General features: G+C 46.4%; 1 protein-coding gene across 1 annotated transcript in view; it reads right to left on the bottom strand.

Annotated features, from left to right (window-relative positions):
- spn-E (tudor domain containing 9 protein spindle E) overlaps positions 1–21,077 on the bottom strand; it is a 131,171-nt gene that overhangs the window by 2,713 nt on the left and 107,381 nt on the right. The window contains exons 26-33 of the mRNA XM_089558531.1: positions 18,920–19,042; positions 16,355–16,486; positions 15,211–15,342; positions 12,771–12,841; positions 11,058–11,264; positions 7,101–7,239; positions 6,857–6,978; positions 5,605–5,829 (exon numbers count right to left, since the gene is read on the bottom strand). Of these exons, the coding sequence (XP_089414657.1) occupies positions 5,605–5,829; positions 6,857–6,978; positions 7,101–7,239; positions 11,058–11,264; positions 12,771–12,841; positions 15,211–15,342; positions 16,355–16,486; positions 18,920–19,042 (1,151 nt within the window). The remainder of the gene's footprint in view (positions 1–5,604; positions 5,830–6,856; positions 6,979–7,100; positions 7,240–11,057; positions 11,265–12,770; positions 12,842–15,210; positions 15,343–16,354; positions 16,487–18,919; positions 19,043–21,077) is intronic.

The raw sequence follows: 21,077 nt of genomic DNA, 5'->3' as shown, positions 1-21,077 counted from the left end.
TTTATCAGTTAAAAAAAGCTTTTTAAGAATATGCAGGCATTTCCAAACGTCCACCGCACATCCTAAAACTTTCCTTTCACCTTTAAACATGATATATTTGCAATTAGGCAAAGTGTGGGCTAATTACTGCAGCATCAATTTTTCTTTGCAACTTAGTTATTTATAATCAACAAAACGAGCTTATAGGCATTTTGTTAGCTTTAGGATATGTTTTAGGCCTTTGCAAATGCCTGCTTATTCCTAAAGCATTTCTTTAACTGATACGTTACTATAAAGGCCCATAAGAAATGACCTAATTATGATATTTTATTTTGGCATACATTTCCAGCTGAGATATTTGAAATCTAAATGCATATTCGAAATCAGCATTCAGTAATATACCCAGGTGCTAAGTTTCAGAAAGATATGTTTACAGATAAAAAAAACGTTTTCAAGACCCTCATCCCCCCTTAATGAAAGTGGAGTCCACGATAATTTCTCCCAATGGAAGACATGTTGACAAAGAGGGAGCGGGCTGCCACCACAGTGGTGCTTCATCCCTCTCCTCCTCGTTGTCTTGAGTAGCAACTTCAACGATGAGTTCTTTGTTTGTAATCTGTGCCGTGATGTCTTGATGTCATTGTCGTGGGAGCTCACGACAGACCACCGCACCGACGCCCATATTAATGCAGGCTGTAAAGTTGACACCATGCAAAACAGCACACGTGTGCACACAGATGTAGTCCTTCAAGCACCAACAGGATGATCGTTCGCTTGAGCGTCTGGCATGATGAAGGCACAGTGGTGGTAAAATTTGGCCACTGCTGCTGCTGTCGCTCGATCCCCGTCATGTACAAGCATGTATATCGCACTCAAAAACGTTGCACTGTACACCCCGCACAAAGCAACACTTTCCAGCACTCGGAGCCAATAAAGTGACCACAAATTTTGAATAACGGCGTGGCTCATAGCCTTTAGCACTGCCGTTGCATTGACCAGGAGGAATAAGCCCAAAGAACTTTGACCAAACTTCAAGTGCAAAACAATCGTCTACGGTGAGGACAGCGTCTGTATTAGATGTGTCCACTGGAGCACAATTCTCCTAGTAGCCTTGCAGGGTCACCGTCTACAAAAGTTCACAAGGTCTGACATTGGTGTCTTTGATTTTCCTTAAAACTGTGCAGAATACAAGGTTGTGTCTTTTACGAAAACGGTGCAGCCATCCATCCAAAGCTGTGACAGGGCCACTCTATGGCACACTCTGCGCCTCCATGTCCTCCGTCCACAAGATGAGTGCTCTCTCGAGGTACTTGCTCGGTAGCAGCTTCTTTGTTTCATTGGCAATTTCGGCCTCTAAACTGCTTTCCATTGCCCTCTTCTTTCTAGAGAAGGTCAATGGTATACTTTCTGACGATGTCTTATTGTACTGACAACAGTCCCGCATTCGAATTCATGCGGGATTTCAATTTTCTCTTCAAGAGTTCTGTTGCAGTGTCTACCATGGATGGATGACATTTCAGAACCACAGCCCCATGATGCAACAGAGAGGCTTAACTTGAAGCAACACTGCAGCCAATTGCTCAAACATGTGATGCAGATTCACTTAATCTTGACGCTGGTAGCACCACTCGTCACTCCACAACACAGACTAGCCTGACAAGTAACAGCCAGTTGCAAGTCCTGAAGGTCACGTAGCTCGTTGCCGCTGCTGAACACGGAGACAGCCACCATCACAAACCTCTTCCGGCCTCGCATGCCTTTTTCACAATCCCCGCAACTCCTCCAAATAGACGGCAGGTCTAGAAGCATGAATGGACCACGTCATACGATTCTAACGATCTTAACATTCAAATTTACAAAGCTCGAATTAAGGAGCTTTGACTGCAACAAATAGAAAAAATTGCGAAAAACGGAAAACCAGACCGGAACTACGTGACCGGAGGTGGTGTTTCATGCGAACACAACCACAAACGCCAAAAAGATGTCGCAAACTTTACAGCTAAAGTTATGTTAGTGCAGCAAAGATGTTGCAAACGTTACAGCTAAAGTCATGTCAGCGCAGCAAAGATGATGCAAACGTAACAGCTAAAGTTATGTTAGCACAGCAAAGATGTTGCAAACGTTACAGCTAAAGCTATGTTAGCGCAATAAAGATGATGCAAACATTACAGCTAAAGTTATGTCAGCGCAGCATAGATGTTGCAAACGTTACAGCTAAAGCTATGTTAGCACAGCAAAGATGTTGCAAACGTTACAGCTAAAGCTATGTTAGCGCAGTAAAGGTGTTGCAAACGTTACAGCTAAAGCTTTGTTAGCGCAGTAAAGATGTTGCAAACGTTACAGCTAAAGCTATGTTAGCGCAACAAAGATGATGCAAACATTACAGCTAAAGGTATGTCAGCGCAGCAAAGATGTCGCAAACGTTACAGCTAAAGTTATGTTAGCACAGCATAGATGTTGCAAATGTTACAGCTAAAGTTATGTTAGCGCAACAAAGATGATGCAAACATTACAGCTAAAGTTATGTCAGCGCAGCAAAGATGTCGCAAACGTTACAGCTAAAGCTATGTTAGCACAGCAAAGATGTTGCAAATGTTACAGCTAAAGCTATGTTAGCGCAACAAAGATGATGCAAACATTACAGCTAAAGTTATGTCAGCGCAGCAAAGATGTCGCAAACGTTACAGCTAAAGCTATGTTAGCGCAACAAAGATGATGCAAACATTACAGCTAAAGTTATGTCAGCGCAGCAAAGATGTCGCAAACGTTACAGCTAAAGTTATGTTAGCGCAGCAAAGATGTCGCAAATGTTACAGCTAAAGTTATGTTAGCGCAGTAAAGATGTCGCAAACGTTACAGCTAAAGTTATGTTAGCACAGCATAGATGTTGCAAATGTTACAGCTAAAGTTATGTTAGCGCAGTAAAGATGTTGCAAACGTTACAGCTAAAGCTATGTTAGCGCAGTAAAGATGTTGCAAACGTTACAGCTAAAGCTATGTTAGCGCAACAAAGATGATGCAAACATTACAGCTAAAGGTATGTCAGCGCAGCAAAGATGTCGCAAACGTTACAGCTAAAGTTATGTTAGCACAGCATAGATGTTGCAAACGTTACAGCTAAAGCTATGTTAGCGCAACAAAGATGATGCAAACATTACACCTAAAGGTATGTCAGCGCAGCAAAGATGTCGCAAACGTTACAGCTAAAGTTATGTTAGCACAGCATAGATGTTGCAAACGTTACAGCTAAAGCTATGTTAGCGCAACAAAGATGATGCAAACATTACAGCTAAAGGTATGTCAGCGCAGCAAAGATGTCGCAAACGTTACAGCTAAAGTTATGTTAGCACAGCATAGATGTTGCAAACGTTACAGCTAAAGCTATGTTAGCACAACAAAGATGATGCAAACATTACAGCTAAAGGTATGTCAGCGCAGCAAAGATGTCGCAAACATTACAGCTAAAGTTATGTTAGCACAGCATAGATGTTGCAAACGTTACAGCTAAAGCTATGTTAGCGCAACAAAGATGACGCAAACATTACAGCTAAAGGTATGTCAGCGCAGCAAAGATGTCGCAAACGTTACAGCTAAAGTTATGTTAGCACAGCATAGATGTTGCAAATGTTACAGCTAAAGTTATGTTAGCGCAACAAAGATGATGCAAACATTACAGCTAAAGTTATGTCAGCGCAGCAAAGATGTCGCAAACGTTACAGCTAAAGCTATGTTAGCACAGCAAAGATGTTGCAAACGTTACAGCTAAAGCTATGTTAGCGCAACAAAGATGATGCAAACATTACAGCTAAAGTTATGTCAGCGCAGCAAAGATGTCGCAAACGTTACAGCTAAAGCTATGTTAGCACAACAAAGCTGATGCAAACATTACAGCTAAAGTTATGTCAGCGCAGCAAAGATGTCGCAAACGTTACAGCTAAAGTTATGTCAGCGCAGCAAAGATGTCGCAAACGTTACAGCTAAAGTTATGTTAGCACAGCATAGATGTTGCAAATGTTACAGCTAAAGCTATGTTAGCGCAACAAAGATGATGCAAACATTACAGCTAAAGGTATGTCAGCGCAGCAAAGATGTCGCAAACGTTACAGCTAAAGTTATGTTAGCGCAGCAAAGATGTCGCAAATGTTACAGCTAAAGTTATGTTAGCGCAGTAAAGATGTCGCAAACGTTACAGCTAAAGTTATGTTAGCACAGCATAGATGTTGCAAATGTTACAGCTAAAGTTATGTTAGTGCAGTAAAGATGTTGCAAACGTTACAGCTAAAGCTATGTTAGCGCAACAAAGATGATGCAAACATTACAGCTAAAGGTATGTCAGCGCAGCAAAGATGTCGCAAACGTTACAGCTAAAGTTATGTCAGCGCAGCATAGATGTTGCAAACGTTACAGCTAAAGCTATGTTAGCACAGCAAAGATGTTGCAAACGTTACAGCTAAAGCTATGTTAGCGCAGTAAAGGTGTTGCAAACGTTACAGCTAAAGCTTTGTTAGCGCAGTAAAGATGTTGCAAACGTTACAGCTAAAGCTATGTTAGCGCAACAAAGATGATGCAAACGTTACAGCTAAAGGTATGTCAGCGCAGCAAAGATGTCGCAAACATTACAGCTAAAGTTATGTTAGCACAGCATAGATGTTGCAAACGTTACAGCTAAAGCTATGTTAGCGCAACAAAGATGATGCAAACATTACAGCTAAAGGTATGTCAGCACAGCAAAGATGTCGCAAACGTTACAGCTAAAGTTATGTTAGCACAGCATAGATGTTGCAAATGTTACAGCTAAAGTTATGTTAGCGCAACAAAGATGATGCAAACATTACAGCTAAAGTTATGTCAGCGCAGCAAAGATGTCGCAAACGTTACAGCTAAAGCTATGTTAGCACAGCAAAGATGTTGCAAACGTTACAGCTAAAGCTATGTTAGCGCAACAAAGATAATGCAAACATTACAGCTAAAGTTATGTCAGCGCAGCAAAGATGTCGCAAACGTTACAGCTAAAGCTATGTTAGCGCAACAAAGCTGATGCAAACATTACAGCTAAAGTTATGTCAGCGCAGCAAAGATGTCGCAAACGTTACAGCTAAAGTTATGTCAGCGCAGCAAAGATGTCGCAAACGTTACAGCTAAAGTTATGTTAGCACAGCATAGATGTTGCAAATGTTACAGCTAAAGTTATGTTAGCGCAGTAAAGATGTCACAAACGTTACAGCTAAAGTTATGTTAGCACAGCATAGATGTTGCAAATGTTACAGCTAAAGTTATGTTAGCGCAGTAAAGATGTTGCAAACGTTACAACTAAAGGTATGTTAGCACAGTAAAGATGTTGCAAACGTTACAGCTAAAGTTATGTTAGTGCAGCAAAGATGTTGCAAACGTTACAGCTAAAGTTATGTTAGCACAGCAAATATGTTGCAAACGTTACAGCTAAAGTTATGTTAGCACAGCAAAGATGTCGCAAACATTACAGCTAAAGTGATGTTAGCGCAGCAAAGATGTCGCAAACGTTACAGCTAAAGTCATGTCAGCGCAGCAAAGATGTCGCAAACGTTACCGCTAAAGTTATGTTAGTGTAGCAAAACTGAACAAGTTAGTAGCAGTGATAATACTGACTTGCTGGCTCGGACGTGCAGGTCCTGAAGCTTCTTGCGCAGCACCCGCAGGTTGTGGAAGGAAGGTTCCAGTTTGACACCGTCCACCATCGGCAGCACGCTGCTGTGTGGTGTCACAATGTCCTCGACAATGGTGCTCACACGCCACTCCTCCAACACCTGGTTCCAGATGTGGCGCCGCGGGGCCATCCGGGGCTGCACCGATTGCCGCTTCTTGGTGATCAGGCTGCCGGAAAGAAGCAAAGTATCAGTGCAGTGCGAAAACAAGGACACGAAGCAACTCTAACACGGGGTTCCGTGGTCTGCGGCGGCCACAGTTCGATGGAGGCGAAACGCCAAAGGTGCCCGTGTGCTGTGTGATGTCAGTGAACGTTTAGGCGGTCAAAATTATTCCAGAGACCTCTCCCCTACAGCACAACTTTCTTCCTTGCTTCTTTCACTCCACCTTCCTCCCTTCCCTTACGGCCCAGCCCAGTTGAAGTGTCCACCGAGATGGGAGACAGATACCCGTCATCTCCTTTCCTCAAAACCAATTTCCAATTTTAAACTTTGGGTCCCTTGACGTGCTTTCTGGGTTCCCCGAGCACCTAAATCCACGCATGCCTCAACCCAGTGCACTTTTCTGCGTCCGCGTTCGGCAGGAAGGGACAGCCACTGGGGTTCTTCGGGGCAAAAAGATATTTCAGAACTTGCACTCCTAACGATGAAGCGGTGAATTCTGATGCACTTTACTGCTGATGACGAACTCAAACGGCGCAGAAAATTTATTCACGAATTACGTGGGGTAAAAAAAAAGGAATCTTTTGTTTAGTACCCAATGCGTTACCAACAAATGAGTGTTAAATGGGGCGTATTCTCTCGCTTCAGAAAACAGCAAACACCACCCACTGCCATCTCTAATCACTGGCACTCTGGCAGCATTACAGTACAACCCCATTGCAATGAATGCTGCTACAACGAAAATTCCACCGCAATGAAGTATAGATCACGGGGAGGCTTCATACCCCTCCTGGAGCAGTGGTGCAGCGGTTAAGTGATGCGCCACTACCCCTGCAGGTGGCTGCTTATAATGCAGGCATTGGAAAGGCTTTAACAATTATTAATTTAACGGCCACCTGCCACAGTAGGCAGAGATTGTGATGCTGTCACAAGGTCACGTGACCTACGTGGCAGGTGATGGGGAGGAAGGTGACAGAAAGGGAGCTTCAATGCCATCACGTTAATAAACAGCCAACATTCCAGGAGACACTCACTCGAGCAGGTACCGGCGTGCCTTATCCTGGCAGCTGGCCAGGCCCCCTCCCGTCCAGCTGACCACCGACATGCCGGGGCTGGACTGCAGGATGAGGGTGATGATCATGCGGACCCTGTTCACCTGCGGAAGGAAGCCAGGAATGACAAACGCGTTACAGCCTCAACGGCACCAGGGCTCAGGCTCCTGTGTGTATGCACTACGGTGGTCCTGAAACGGTAAGCCCACTGCCCCGTCTAACATACCAGAAAAAGGTCCTCGTCCGTAAAGGCAACGTCGAACGCCACCTCGATGTCATGCTCCGGGTAGAGGGCCAGATTGGACGGCGACTCGCAGCCCAGGCCGCAGAGAGCTCCAGTGTATTCAGACCGCTCAGCGTTTACCCTGGGAGGAGAAGACGAACGAAAGGCGACTCAATGGCAAATTGGTTCGGTTTACGGTTCATCTGGATCAACGTCCCAAAGCGGCTCAGGCTATGAGGGACACCGTAGCGAAGGGCAATGGAAGTTTCGACCACCCCGGGTTCTTTAACGTGCACTGACGTCGCACAGTACGCGGGCCTCTAGAATTTTGCCTCCGTCGAAATTCAGCCGCCACGGCCGGGATGGAACCCGCGTCTTTCGGGTCAGCAGCCCAGCACCATAACCACTGAGCCACCGTAGCGGGTTCTCAGTGGCAAATTGATTACAGTGAAAGCTCGTTAATTCGACCCCCATTAATTCGGAAAACCGGATAATTTGACGCGCACTTGAGGTCCCTACAATTAAGGAGTCTATGGGGCGAAACTCTTGTTAATTCAAACAAATTTTGCCGTGTGTCAGTTAATTCGACTTCACTCCGCAGCCCGCCAAGCCGGTGCGCCGGGAGCAAAAAGAAAAAAACACTGCCACAAGCGGCGCTACTGTATGGCTGGTAGGCCATCTGTATATGGTCACCGTCGTTAGCAGCGTGAAAGAGGGCGAGGAAAGCGAGGGTAGCGGCGGCCGGCATCTTTCTTTGTGCTATGTTGTGTCGCAGCAGGCGCGTTGGTGTCGTCCGGTTAACCCTATCGACAGCAAGGCTCATTTTGGCGTGTGTTGTTGTTTCCGCGTGTTCTTGCTGCTACGATCGCGGTTATTTAACCGTAAGGCAGCGCCTTTTCTGGCAATTGTGCACTTTGCCAGCGTGTTTACTACGCTGCTTTCGAGCGGGTAGCACGCAGTGCCTGCGCGCCTCGCCTATGTGTCCTGTCAGCTGACCGAGGATGAAATAATTGAAGTGACAGGCGCTGCCAACGACGATTCGTCAGAAGGTGAGGATTGTGAGCAGTTGCCCCAAATGCCGAAGCGTACGGTGAAAGAAGCTGCAGAAGCATTGTCCACGCGGGAGGACTTCTGTGAACAAATCCCTGACGGTCCGTGTGCCGCGGAGCACCTGGCAGCTGTTAGAGCTAGCGTAATCACTCCAATTCGCTCGAAAAAGCAGACGACGACAACAGATTTCTTTGCCAAATAAAGGTATGTCCTGTTGCGGCAAACATGGTTTTTTGTTGTTGATTCGATATTTCGACATTCGGATAATTCGACATTTCTCGCGGTCCCGTCAGTGTCGAATTAACGAGCTTTTACTGTACAGTGGAACCTCGATTATACGACGTTTAGGGGATCGCGCGAAACCGTCGTATAATCCGGGTGTCGTATAATCGAAAATCAAAGAATGCGGCCAGTGGCGCTCGGCCTTGCGCCGAAAACTGTTGACCGGCTTCAAGCCCGCGGCAAGTACGCCAATCAGATTAAAAAAGACAAAACCCAGCATTTGTTTGAAACAGATTTGCAAAAAATTTTTATTACCGTTTAAAAAAAATCGGTAATTTTTTTTTTGCACCTTTGCCCAACCTCGGCGCATCAACTTTCTTTCAAGGGCTGCCACGTCCGGCAGTAGGTCGCCAACACCGTCGCGCGCGCAAGCAAGGCGCCGGATGTTGTCGACGCTCTGCAACACGTCCACGTAACTAGGAATGGGAGCGCAAACCTCTGCATCGTTGTCCACTTCCTCTTCGTCGGAAGTTTTGTCGTCGGGGCACATGGCATCCATTACTTCCATTACAAAAAGCGGCGTGGACGCCGCTGTCCCCGCTTGGGCGAGCGCGGCCTCGCCCGCTTATCTGTTTTTTCATCAGCGTCTGCTCCTGCCCACGCATCTGTTGCTGCAACGCACGTCTTATCTTTTCTCTTTATCTTTCCTGTGATCTTTTAACTCTCCTCTGTCTGCACTTGGCAGCGGTGGTGGCTTGGCTCGAGCCAGTAGGCGGGCCCGTGCACTTTCCTTTTCATCCTTCTCTCAGTCGCAACAAAAACGCGCAGGCCGCGCCTCCTTGGGACTCCGACTGCACAGGCTCGACGAAAAAGAGAGCAAGTGCACTTGGCGGCCTCGGCAACGCTCTCTTCCGCGCAAAAACGGGGGTGCTTAGATTCGCATGCAAAGTTTTTTTTTTTTTCAGAAATTTTTTTCCGAAAATAGGGGGGGTGCTTAGAATCGCGAAAATACAGTACATCCCGGCTGCGTTTGCTGACGACCTTTTTTGACGGATGGTACGAGCCAGCCGTCGTACGAAGCGGGGTCCTTTTAAATTTGCGTCGTATAACCGAGGTTTTTAATGCATTGTCTCTATGGGGGTTTTGCCGGGACCGCACAAATTCATCGTAAAATGCGGGTCGTCGCATGACCGGGGGACGTATAATCGAGGTTCCACTGTACTTGATAGATTGATGGTCTTTTATGCGCCGTAGCAACGCTACGGCCTTTTGAGCTGTAGCAAAGGGCTACTGACTAATATTCGCCACCTCAGGTTCCTGAATGTACATAGATATCTCTGCACAAGCAGGATCCAAAGTGCAGCTATGTGCTCCACAGCAAAACCCCAGAACCACTGAGCCATTGTGGCATGTACAAACAACGAGCGAAAGAACAAGTCATGCTGATGACAATGAAACAAGCACGTGCAACTAGTAAGCCAAACTCATAGGTGGTTCATACAAAACTCATGGCCAACCACAAGAATAACAATGCACAAGCAAGCAACTCGTGCAATATTAGACAAACAATAACGTGTCACTATAGTGGTTGGCACAGTTTACTCTTCAAAATCCAAATACAGAGCGAAAATTTGTTCGAAGAGCATGAATTAATGGGATTCCATGCTATACTGCATTATACGAGCGTACAACAACGTGTCAAGGTAGCTCTGAACCCTGTGACGTTGTGTAGTTGATTGCAAAGACCGCAAGTTTGACGGCGACTCGATTGTTCCAATTTTGAGTCAAGGCGGAATACAAACATGCCTGTGCATTGCAACTTGTGTTAATGCAAAAAAAAAAAAAAAAAGACCACACCTAAGGCGATGAGAAATTGCATCCCGATCCCAGCACCTGTATTCCCTTTCACAGCACCCTTAGTGCAAGAGAATGGGCAGTTTCGGGATCATGCCAACTGTTAAGGGGTGGCACATACAAAGGGGGGGGGGGGGGGGGGGGGGGGGGGGGCAATGCAGGTCACGTTTATACGTTAGGGGTATGATCATCAGTAAAATAGTTAATGGTTAACCAACGGGCCCTGCAAACCAATGATGACAGGCCATGTGAACATGTTGTGTGGTGATGTCATTTCATGGTCGACTTTGTATGTGCCACCCCTTAACAGTTGGCATGATCCCGAAACTGCCCATTCTCCTGCACCAAGGGTGCTGTGAAAGGCAATACAGGTGCTGGGATCGGGATGCAATTTCACCGCCTTAGGTGTGGTTGTTGTTTTTTTTTGCATTAACACAAGTTGCAATGCACAGGCATGTTTGTATTCCGCCTTGACTCAAAATTGGAACAATCGAGTCGCCGTCAAACTTGTGGTCTTTGCAATCAACTACACAATGTCACAGGGTTCAGAGCTACCTTGACACGTTGTTGTAGCTCGCATAATGCAGTATAGCATGGAATCCCATTAATTCATGCTCTTCGAACAAATTTTTGGTCCGTTTTTGGATTATAAAGAGTTAACGGTACCAACCACTATAATGACACGTTATTGTTTGTCTAATGTTGCACGAGTTGCTTGCTTGTGCATTGTTATTCATGTGCTTGGCCGCGAGTTTTGCTTGAGTCACCGATGAGTTTACCATATCTCGAGGTGGCTGCGACAGCCAACGCCGTAACGGGTGTTGATGCACGCACCTCAGCTCCACGCAGGGTGCAAACAGCACGGGCATCAGGCAGTGGAGTCCCGGCACCGCAGGCAGCAGGGTCGTGTTGCGCAGCACCACGTTGTCGCTCGTGGCGCTCTGGCCCACGAAGCAGGAGACCAGCAGCTGTGGGTGGGGGTTCTGGGGCTCCCCGTTCAGCAGCACCGAGTTGACACTGGTGCGCTCCACCCTCACACTCCTGTCGCACAAGACGAGAGAGAGAGAGAGGGAAAGAGAGAGAGAGAAAAAATTGAGGGGGGCCCTTTGTTGACCTAAACTGCGGTGAGGCGAAAGCCTTAAGCGCGGTGTTGCTGCTTGGGTCTTTGAAGCGTTGTTAAGATGTTAGGCTGCGCCTCTAAGAGTGAAACGCGACAGTGTCTTGCAACGCTGCCAGGGAGTCCACAGAACGCCATCGCCCGTTCGGTTCTACGCCTTGCTCATCGGTAAATTGGTTTTTGTGGAAAGGAAATGTCTCTGTCTCCCATATTTTGGTGGACACCTAAATCTCACCATAACGGGAAGGGAGGAAGATGGGAGTGAACAAAGACACCATATTCACTAGACACGCCTTTATACATTCCAAACCATCGAGCTGGCATGGTGGAGTGGTCAGCATGCTCGTCTCGCACTCCGGAGACCGGGGTTCGATTCCCGAACTCGACCAATTTCCTACTCGGTTTCATTTATTTATCTGGCCTGACTAGGAAGATTAATTAGGCTAATTGGTCAATTAAGCAATTAACGAAACTCAGTCTCACTTACTTGGAGCATCACTATACGATTCCTTTAATTGGTTGCATGGTTACTAGCCAAAGTAACAATTGGCCCCGTTTGAAATTTGCGCACTGTGACATCGCGACCGTTTCGACCAATTGAAAAGCGTGACATTTCTGTCGACAACTTCTGCTTACAACGATGAGGCATTAAAGGCCTCATCTTAAGGCATTAAAGGCGCCTTAAAAGTCGCCAATTTACTCAGCAGCCCGCAACTATCCTGCAATTTGGAACGTTTTCTCTGCAGCGCCTGCGATGCCGGCGGAAGTTGTGGCGCAACAAACAACCGCAAGGTGGCATTTCGCTGCACAGTTGCTCCCAAGGTGTCCCGTGTAAGTTCCAGAAGAGGCCCCAAAATCCACTTGCATGCATTCAAAGTGGAAGTGTATACTGCACGCTCATGACTTACTTGTCACGAGCTTGCAGTACAAACTTCCACTTTGAATCAAGCATGCGAGTGGTACACTGTGCGATGGATTTATATGGCACAGGGTCAGCTGCAGCCAAAACTGCGCCAGAAACAAGGCTGACATTGGTGGTATACTGTGCAAAGTGCTGTACGAGACCAGAGTAAGAATGATTTTTCTATAAATTATAAATTCCGTTCCAATTCTGCTTCTTCTTTCCCAAACTCTCCTTGGCTCACGCAACGCCACGCCCCCTGCTACTGCCAGGACCAGCCAGTTTCCGCAGTGGGCAATAACAACGGGAGGACACAAAATGTTGTTTCTTAAATTTTTTTTTTTTTGTAATGAAGGAATTAAAAGACAGGAAACTGAACCAAAAGTTCGCAGAGTCCCATTTCCGAGGGGCACATCAGGTTTCAGTACGGTCCCAACAAGCCCAGTGAAGAAGCAGGCGGGAGAACGAAAAAAAAAAAAAAAACTGCCTGTCCAGTGAGAAGAAACCGACCATAGCAAAACCCACTTACTTGTGAGAGCACATGTTGGACATTCCGCACACCCGTGATTCCAATGGGCTGAACGGTCCATACAATTTGGCCTGCATAGCAAGGAAGAAATTTTCAGCACTTTCTGATCCGCCGCCCAGTTAGCGCAACGTGCAATATAGTCATCGACTAATATTTTGGACTACGATGTTCAGACTTATGCGAAATTTCAAACGCTGAACTGTCGCAGTTCTCGAAACGCAGTGGTCAAATGCTCCCAGTTTGCTTTTAAGCATGAAACAGCCCGTACATGCGGTATCGAGGACACAAGACTACAGGACATCAACCAACAATCGAAGTGCATAACCTCGTTACAGGCCTTGAGATCACACCTGCTGAGGTAAATGCTGGAGCGAATTTGATTACTCATGCAAATTGGCCAAGCAACATCCTGACTCAACACTGCTTTCAGGGATCTCAGTACGGTCTTCTTTCACTCATTACAGACATCACAAATTGCTATGCAAACAAACGAGCCCGTTTGAGGCTTTTAATGAGCTTTCGTCATTATCACTCATTATTTATTATACCCTTAAAGGCTTCGGGTGGAGCATTACATAAGGGGGGGAGCAGCACATAAAACACGAACGATCATGCTTACACAACAATCATAATCACAGCAGAGCTAGCCAGATCTAGCTTAAGATGTGGAGGTCTCCATCTTGAAAGCAGTTTTCTGTGTTTTATTTCACATGCCGGCTTGAAATGTTCCAAGTAGGCTTGTCACAATAGGGACACTGAAACACGCTACGCACCTCAGCACAGACACAGCAACCAAAGGGCATACAGTAGCCGATCGATTTTTCGGACTCCAATAATTTGGACTTGCGCGATATTTCGGACTTCGCTGAGGAACCGTAGTGCATCTCATAGGAACGTGTACATTTTCACGACCGATATTTCAGACTTCGCAGAGTGTAAAAGTTTGAATTTTCAGACTAAAACAGAAGCCAACAATAATGTGGAGGTTGTTTTTCAACCGAAAGTTTGTTATTTCGGGCTGGTATAGACGCGAGCGGGGCATCGCTGTCACAACCAACCCGTTCCCCGTCACCGTGAAATTGAATTTCCCGTCACCGATCTTGAATTTACGGGGGGACGAGGGTCTTAAAAGTGGCCTTTTTATTTGTGGCTAGAATCTCAAATTTTGCACACAGATGTGTTTTTCTCTTCTGATTTCAAAAATGTAGTCATAATTGAGCTGGTGGTCTTAGATCAAAAGTTATCTTAAATTCTAGAGTGTAATTAAGTAATTTCTTACGTAGCTTTAGTGAACTTTCTGGTTGCATTTTGTTGCTTTTAATTACACGAATTGATAGCCAGCAAATTCCCATACCCGATGACATTATTACTTTTTTTGTTTAGGCCACGTATAAATAGCAATTTACAATTATGTTAATGAGTTGCAGTGTAAAGTACTGTGACCTTTTACTCTTGACGTAGTATATCAGGATGACATGCCTTTAGAAAAAAACGAAGAATGTCATCAGGTATGGAAACTCTCTGGCTATCGATTCATGTAAATAAAAGCAACAAAATGCAATGAGAAAGTTCATTAAATCTGCGTAAGAAATTACCTACCTAACTACATTCTAGACTTTGTAGGATTTAAGACCACCAGCTCAATTATGATTACATATTTGGAATGAGAAGAGAAAAACACATCTGTGTGCAAAATTTCATGAGATTCTAGCCATAAATAAAAAATTTAGTTTTAAGACCCTAATCCCTCCTTAAACGGAATCGGTGGGTGCAATCGGACTAGCTTGGATAGGCTTGGCTATTTGCTCTCCATCGTTACCATTCGAGATAATGAGATGCTTTCCATTGCCATCGAGATGGCCTACAAAGAGTGTGCAATCGCACTGACAACGGTACAATGGGCAGTGGGATAGCTGCAGTGTCCGCCGCGACTTGAGCGACGCCCCCCGGGGGTGCGGGGCAGCAAACGCGGTAGACGGGGGGGGGGGGGGGGGGGGGGACTGCATTCGAAGGCGCTCGCTTCCGTTCGCGTCTTCCCGTGGGTTACCTCTTGGTCTTCGCGAGCGTCACTGCCCCATGCAAACTAACTGTTCTTGCTTCAAAGTGCATTCATTCGCGGCATGACTGCCGCCGCATAGCAGTCTGGTATCATGATTCGATAAGGTGCGGACATGACGAAAGCATGGCTATGACCCAGATAGAGGCTAATCTTACTGCTTGTAGGCGGAACATGGAAAGCAGTGATTTTTCACGATTTTTAAAGTCGGTGTTTTGCAGAAACGTTACTTCATTTTAAGTTCACAAACTTTTCCAACTGCTCGATTATTCGGACCATTTTTCAGGTCCCGCTGGGTCCGAAAAATCTGTCGGCGACTGTGCTAGGAAAATAACCGACACTGGATGGAAGAGAAGCATCCAAGAAGCTTCTGCCACAGCCCACCTTGCGCGTTGAGGCCTGCGGCAACCCGATGTCCAGCTTGGTGGAATCCAGCTCCTCCGCCAGATCCGCGACGGACTCCGTTGCCACCGTCTGGTAGTACGACTCCACTCGTTCACGCAGTTGGTGGTTTTTCTGGGGACGGAGAAGGCGTCGTCACCCATTGGGGAACCTTCGACACCACTGCCCTGGAGAATCCACTCGAGGAACTCTTCCCAGAAAGCAACACTTGCAACTGAGACCACGTTGCCAGTAAGCTCACGTCACTGTTGACTAGGCTTGCGCGTGTGCTCACGTCACTGCACGTCAACCCTCTCTCAAGCAGTGCCCTTTATTCCCATTCAAAACAAATAATTTTCCACTTACATAGTAATATTCAGTCCCCAAGAAAGAGCCAATCTGTGGTTTTTCCAGTGCGAAACTCCACCAGAAAATTTCTTTTACAAACATACTAAATTTCATAAAAAGTGTCGCAACGGTTTGAAATGAAACATCCGAACACCAGACACTGCCTTAAAAAGTGCCCGTGGGATCGTTGAATCAATTCATATTCCAGGTATGCAGGCGACTAGAAATTTGGTAAATAAAATATTCACACGAAAACAGTGCAAACTTCACGAGGACGCAGAAAGGGGAGACATTTCCTTGCGACAGCTCGGCATTCATGATTCCCTGCTCCTTTCCTGTTGCGATTGTCTATTTCATGTCTTACCCTTCTTGCTGTTTTTGATGCCTGGTGTATATTTACCGAAGTGTCAGAGCAATAAAATTTCAGTTGTTAGTCAGCGCCTGTGTCTTGTCTTCCCTTTCTGCGTCCTCGTGAAGTTTGCGCTGTTTTCGTGTGATGGAAAACCAACTAGCTCATGATGTGTTTTTCAGATAAAATATTACTAACTGCAAAATCTGTCAGCAAACAATGGCGGTGGAAATGCTACCAACCAAGCTCATTACTTTGACTTGTGTATTACTGCTATGTTCGCACCCTATTTGTGATAAGAATAGATGCTAAATTAGTCCGTAGGCGTAGCGCACCCTCAGAAAACGCTGCGTGTTCGCCATGTACACAACTGCACTCACCACGCCCAACCACTGCCACTAGGGAGAGAAAGAGGAGACAGGTGGCGCTCCATGCACCCTATGCTCATACCTTGGACACGAAGCTCTCTTCACAGTAATCGGCGAGACCACGCTTCACAAGTTCGTCGTTGACGTTCAGCTGGATCGGCCCGTCAGGCACAACCAGATGCACTCGAACAACGTTGTCAACTACTGAATACACCTAAAAAAAGAGAGAAAGAAAAACAATGAAAAAAACTGTTCCCCTACCTTTCACACATGGTTATACCGGGCGTGTCACAGACTGTGAGTAATTTTTATAAATAGGTCTTTGAGTGGAGCAACTTTGAGTGGAGCATGTTCTTCGCCACAGTATTGTCCCCTATGGTCTTAATAGTGATCTGAATAGTCAGTTTCATGTGTGTCGTGTTTTGTTGCACTGTATGTCTGGTTAACTCACTTGAAAACCAACTATAAAGGACAAAAAACTGAAAACTGCTTCCAGCGTTGCATTCCTCACACATTGTAGTATCTACCCACATATTAAAATTAAATTTCTGGTGGCCCATTTTTTTCTACTGTTTGAGCAGGCAATGGCATGATCTATATTAATATCTCAGGAACTAATTGGCCTAGAAATAAACAAATTGCAAATTTGAAATCAGCAGGAAAAACTGAATAAGTCTGTGCAGTTTCATTGCATTTGGTCTGTAAAAAAAAAAAAAATGCTCTAAGACCCATGTCCCCCCTTAACTGAAATCTAATAATTACCTTCAGTACAATAGCAGTTAGGCTCCTCATTTACTGTGAGGCTTGTAGCTTGCCACTGCCAGTACTCACACCACTAAAGACTTTCATATATATACACCATTCTAATTGGAGCTACACAGCAAAGAATAATATAGGCCGTTTTCATGCGGCACAGCCCATCATGCGAGCCAGATTGGCCATCGATGGGTCCGGGGAAAGGATAGTCAGCAGATTGGAAGGGTTGTGAGTGTGGCATTGTACATCTGCGTATGTGTGTGAACAGACAAAGCACTGGAATGTGGAAGTGTACAGGTAAATATAAAGTTTCGCTGGTGTATGAAGGAAGTAGAGCAATAAAAAAATTATTAAAACTATCAAATTATGATACCTTCTGAACGTGCAAGATCAATAAAATTGCATGGACAATTTGGCAACTAAAGTGTTGAGAGGCGAAAGCCGAGGACACTAGGCCGTGACGACTTCTGGTGGATGTGACGTCACACCGTTCCTGTGTCTATATCAATACCCAAATTATACATCTTTCAGGGATCTTAAGTGTTAATTACGCTTAATAACACATTTTTCCATCTCATTTGACACAAATCTGACGCTTTTCTGACCATTCTGTGACAATTTTCACTCTGCCGTGACAACTTCCGGTGGATGCGACGTCACAGCGTCCCCGTGGCTATATCGACGTCCGTGCTATTTAGATGCAATTTCGACATTTTTGCCTATAATTAATTAACTAATTATTAGGGGTGTGCGAATATTCGAAATTTTCGAATATTATTCGAATAGTATATTGTTAGTATTTGTATTCGATTCGAAATCTAAGTATTCGTGTTGTTTCGAATATTCGATCCGGCGCGAATATTCGTACCCAGCCGAATATTCTATTGCGAGCACCGGCGTTCAATTCGGTCCGCAAGTCCTATCAAAAGAGACATAACAATATAGCGGCGCCGAGAGCAATGCGTAACGTTGGGCCATGCAGTAGCTGACTACGCTGGTGAGCTTCTTTGTGGCTATGCCTGCGAAGCTGGTATAGTCAGAGCTCTCCATGAAATACCTCGCAATACGTGCCAGTTCAGTGCCAAGTGAGAGGACATTTTTGTGGCTGGAGAAGTCGCTTCAGCTAGAAGGGAACTAGCTACTTCTGCCTGACCGTGTGGAGCAGCCGGTTTTCCTTCACGACAACCTTTTATGTTCATCCCAGCAACGCGCTTTTGTACTTATGGCAAGCTAGCCGTAATCAATGCTGTGTACTAGCCATCTTCTTTGATATTTCCGCTCTTCTATGAATAATGTTCGAGACTTTGATACTTTTTGTGCAGCCACACACATCTTTTGTGCTCATTTAATCACTGATAGTTGAACTGTGATGTTCTTGGGTGCTCAAATAATGTTTTCTAGTGGTTCAATGCGCCTGTCCTTGATTATTCGATATTCGATTCGATATTCGGAACCAAGTATTCGTATTCGATTCGTATTCGAAAAATTTGATATTCGCACACCCCTACTAATTATTCTACAGTCTTCAAACTGGGCTTCTAGGTTCATTTTTCCTCCTCTATCTGAAGCAACCATTGGTTTTTTTCCTCTCTTTTAGTGTCCGAGTTAAACGCGTGTGTCACGCTTTGTTAACAGATGACAGTATGAGCCATTAGAAGCGTTTGCCTTAAATGTCCCTAGATACCAGGGCACACACACCAAATCAATAGCGAAACAAAAAAAATCGCCATCATCTGGCACCAGATTATGCTGTTTGTGATATCGACAACAAGCATGAAAACTATTCTCATTTTTAGAGTCTGTAATGCATTCAATGCACCAGGCACTCACTACAAGTGGCCTCCACACTGAAAAAACATTGATACTAGTGCACCATGAAAGCTGCACTCACCCTCCCCACGAGGTAGTGTCCCGTGACGAACTTGGCGAAGGCTTCCCGTGCCTGCCTTGTCCACTGGCCCTTGCCACTGGTGGCCGCGGATGGCCGCACTTCGGCCAACTTGCATTCGATCGCCTAGTCACACGGGGGAGGGGGGATAGGTTACTACTTCGCACCCATCGCCTGCACAAAAGCAGACTAGTGGGCCCACACATGCAGCAACTGAGGTTCAGACCTCCCTGGTACAGCCAGGCCCATTTACGACAACAACACCACGTACAATGAAGAGAGCACAGAGGGTCAGGGAACAAACGCGAGTTGATAGCGTCATAGTCCATACAGTCAGTGACCGATTTTTCAGACCCAGCAGGACCGGGGATACGGTAAGAATAAATGAACAGTCCCAGAAATTCCGTGAACTTAAAAAAAAATTACTTTCTTTTTTACCAAAAACCGGCTTCGAAAATCGCAAACTTCGTCGCTCCCCAAGTTCCATTTGCAAGCGATGATGTTAGACTGCATTGGAGCCAGAGTCATGCTTTCATCATGACTGCACCACTCCCGTCATGATTCCAGACAGTGCAACAACGCAGCCGCAGGTCATGCCACAAACAAATGCACGCACGGCGCAAAGCAAGAACAGTCAGTTTCCATGGGCAGCGATGGTCACGAAGACCGAGAGAGGGAACCCACAAGAAGTGAGTAGAATCAAGCGTCGCAGATTCCCCCTGGTATTTGTTGGCCGATGGAAAAGAGACTGCCTTACGCATTCAGTATCGACACTCAATGTACTGCAGACAGGGCTGCCATCTAAGCTCTCTGCATACTGCAGAAATGTGTGCACTCGCTCGCATGCATGCACGCACGTACGCATGCACGCACGCACGCACAAAAAGTGCAGAGGAAAAAGGAATACAAACGTGATTTGATAACAGGTCTGAAGGACGGTCACAGCTGCCTCTAAAGTGATAACCAAGCAAGTACAGTAATCCCTCGTTATAACGAAATCGCTTTACTCGAAATATCGCTTTATTCGAAATTTCTTCCGGTCCCGACCCAAACGCATGCATTTTAAGCCGCATTACTCGAAGCGCACGAAGAGCTTGACCCGCTTAGAGCGAAGTGGCGAGCGGAGGCATCGCCGCCGCCGAGCGCAGGCATCGCGCCGCCGCCGAGCGTAGGCATCGCGCCGCCGAGCGTAGGCATCGTGCCGCCGTGGCGGCGACCCTTTGCGCATGCAGTGCGAAATTAATACCGCCGACGAATTAAACTCATGCAGGCATAGAACAGGCCACAAAAGTACCAAACCCACAAAAGTACCAAACCCACGATCGATGACCTGCCTAGTAACCGGCACCAAGAGAGTGTCGAGTGTCCCCTGCTCAGCGGGGCCAAATTCCATGGTGCAGCGCGCCCGAACCGTTAATCTCGGTCGGAAGCGCATTCGTGTTGCCCTTGACAGAATCCACACGAAAAAAATTGGCAGTGGCTTAGCTACGGTTAAGCCTGGATATACAAGCGAAAAGCTGCATTTATGCTTTGTTTGACGTCATGGCTGTCGCAGTTCGCGCACAAGGCACTGGGAGAACCGCGGTAGCGGGGTAGATTTTGAGCCAACTCCCTCGCTACCACTTCTGGGTCTTCTTTTCTTCCTTCCATGGCGAATGTCTGCGTCTCTTCTACGGCCGCCGCCGCCACTCACACGTGCGTTCTCGCAACGCCTTGCGAAAGAACCTTCTCTTGGGACCGCGGCGAGACCGCGCAGCAGTGGCAAGGGGTAAACCGGTGGCGAGGAGGAGAAGTGGCGATGGAGCGCGCGGCCTCTTTTATGTCCGCCGCCGCCGCTCGGGCGTTATCACAACGCCTTGCGATAACGCTATAAGAACGCGATAAGAACCGCTAGCAACGGCGAAGGGTAAACCGGTGGCAAGGAGGAGAACGGAGGGGGTGGCGAGGAGGGGGAAGGGCGCGCCGCGGCGGCGCCCACGCGAAGCGCGGTGTTGACGAGCCTAGTGAAGCTTTTCGCTTCAATAAAGTTTTCCTCGCGCTTTGCGATGCCAGAAAACCGCGGTGTCTTGAATGCGGAAAAGTGGCCGGTCATGCTCGATTCGCGCCATTCGACTAGACAAACGGTCTAAATGCGCGTTAGGGTCACTGAATTTTGTTGTTA

Source organism: Amblyomma mixtum, chromosome 8, assembly GCF_055824585.1.
Source record: "Amblyomma mixtum isolate Tamu chromosome 8, ASM5582458v1, whole genome shotgun sequence".
Taxonomy (NCBI): domain Eukaryota; kingdom Metazoa; phylum Arthropoda; class Arachnida; order Ixodida; family Ixodidae; genus Amblyomma; species Amblyomma mixtum.
The sequence above is the reverse complement of the archived record's forward strand: the minus strand, read 5'-3'. Positions and strand labels throughout refer to the sequence as shown.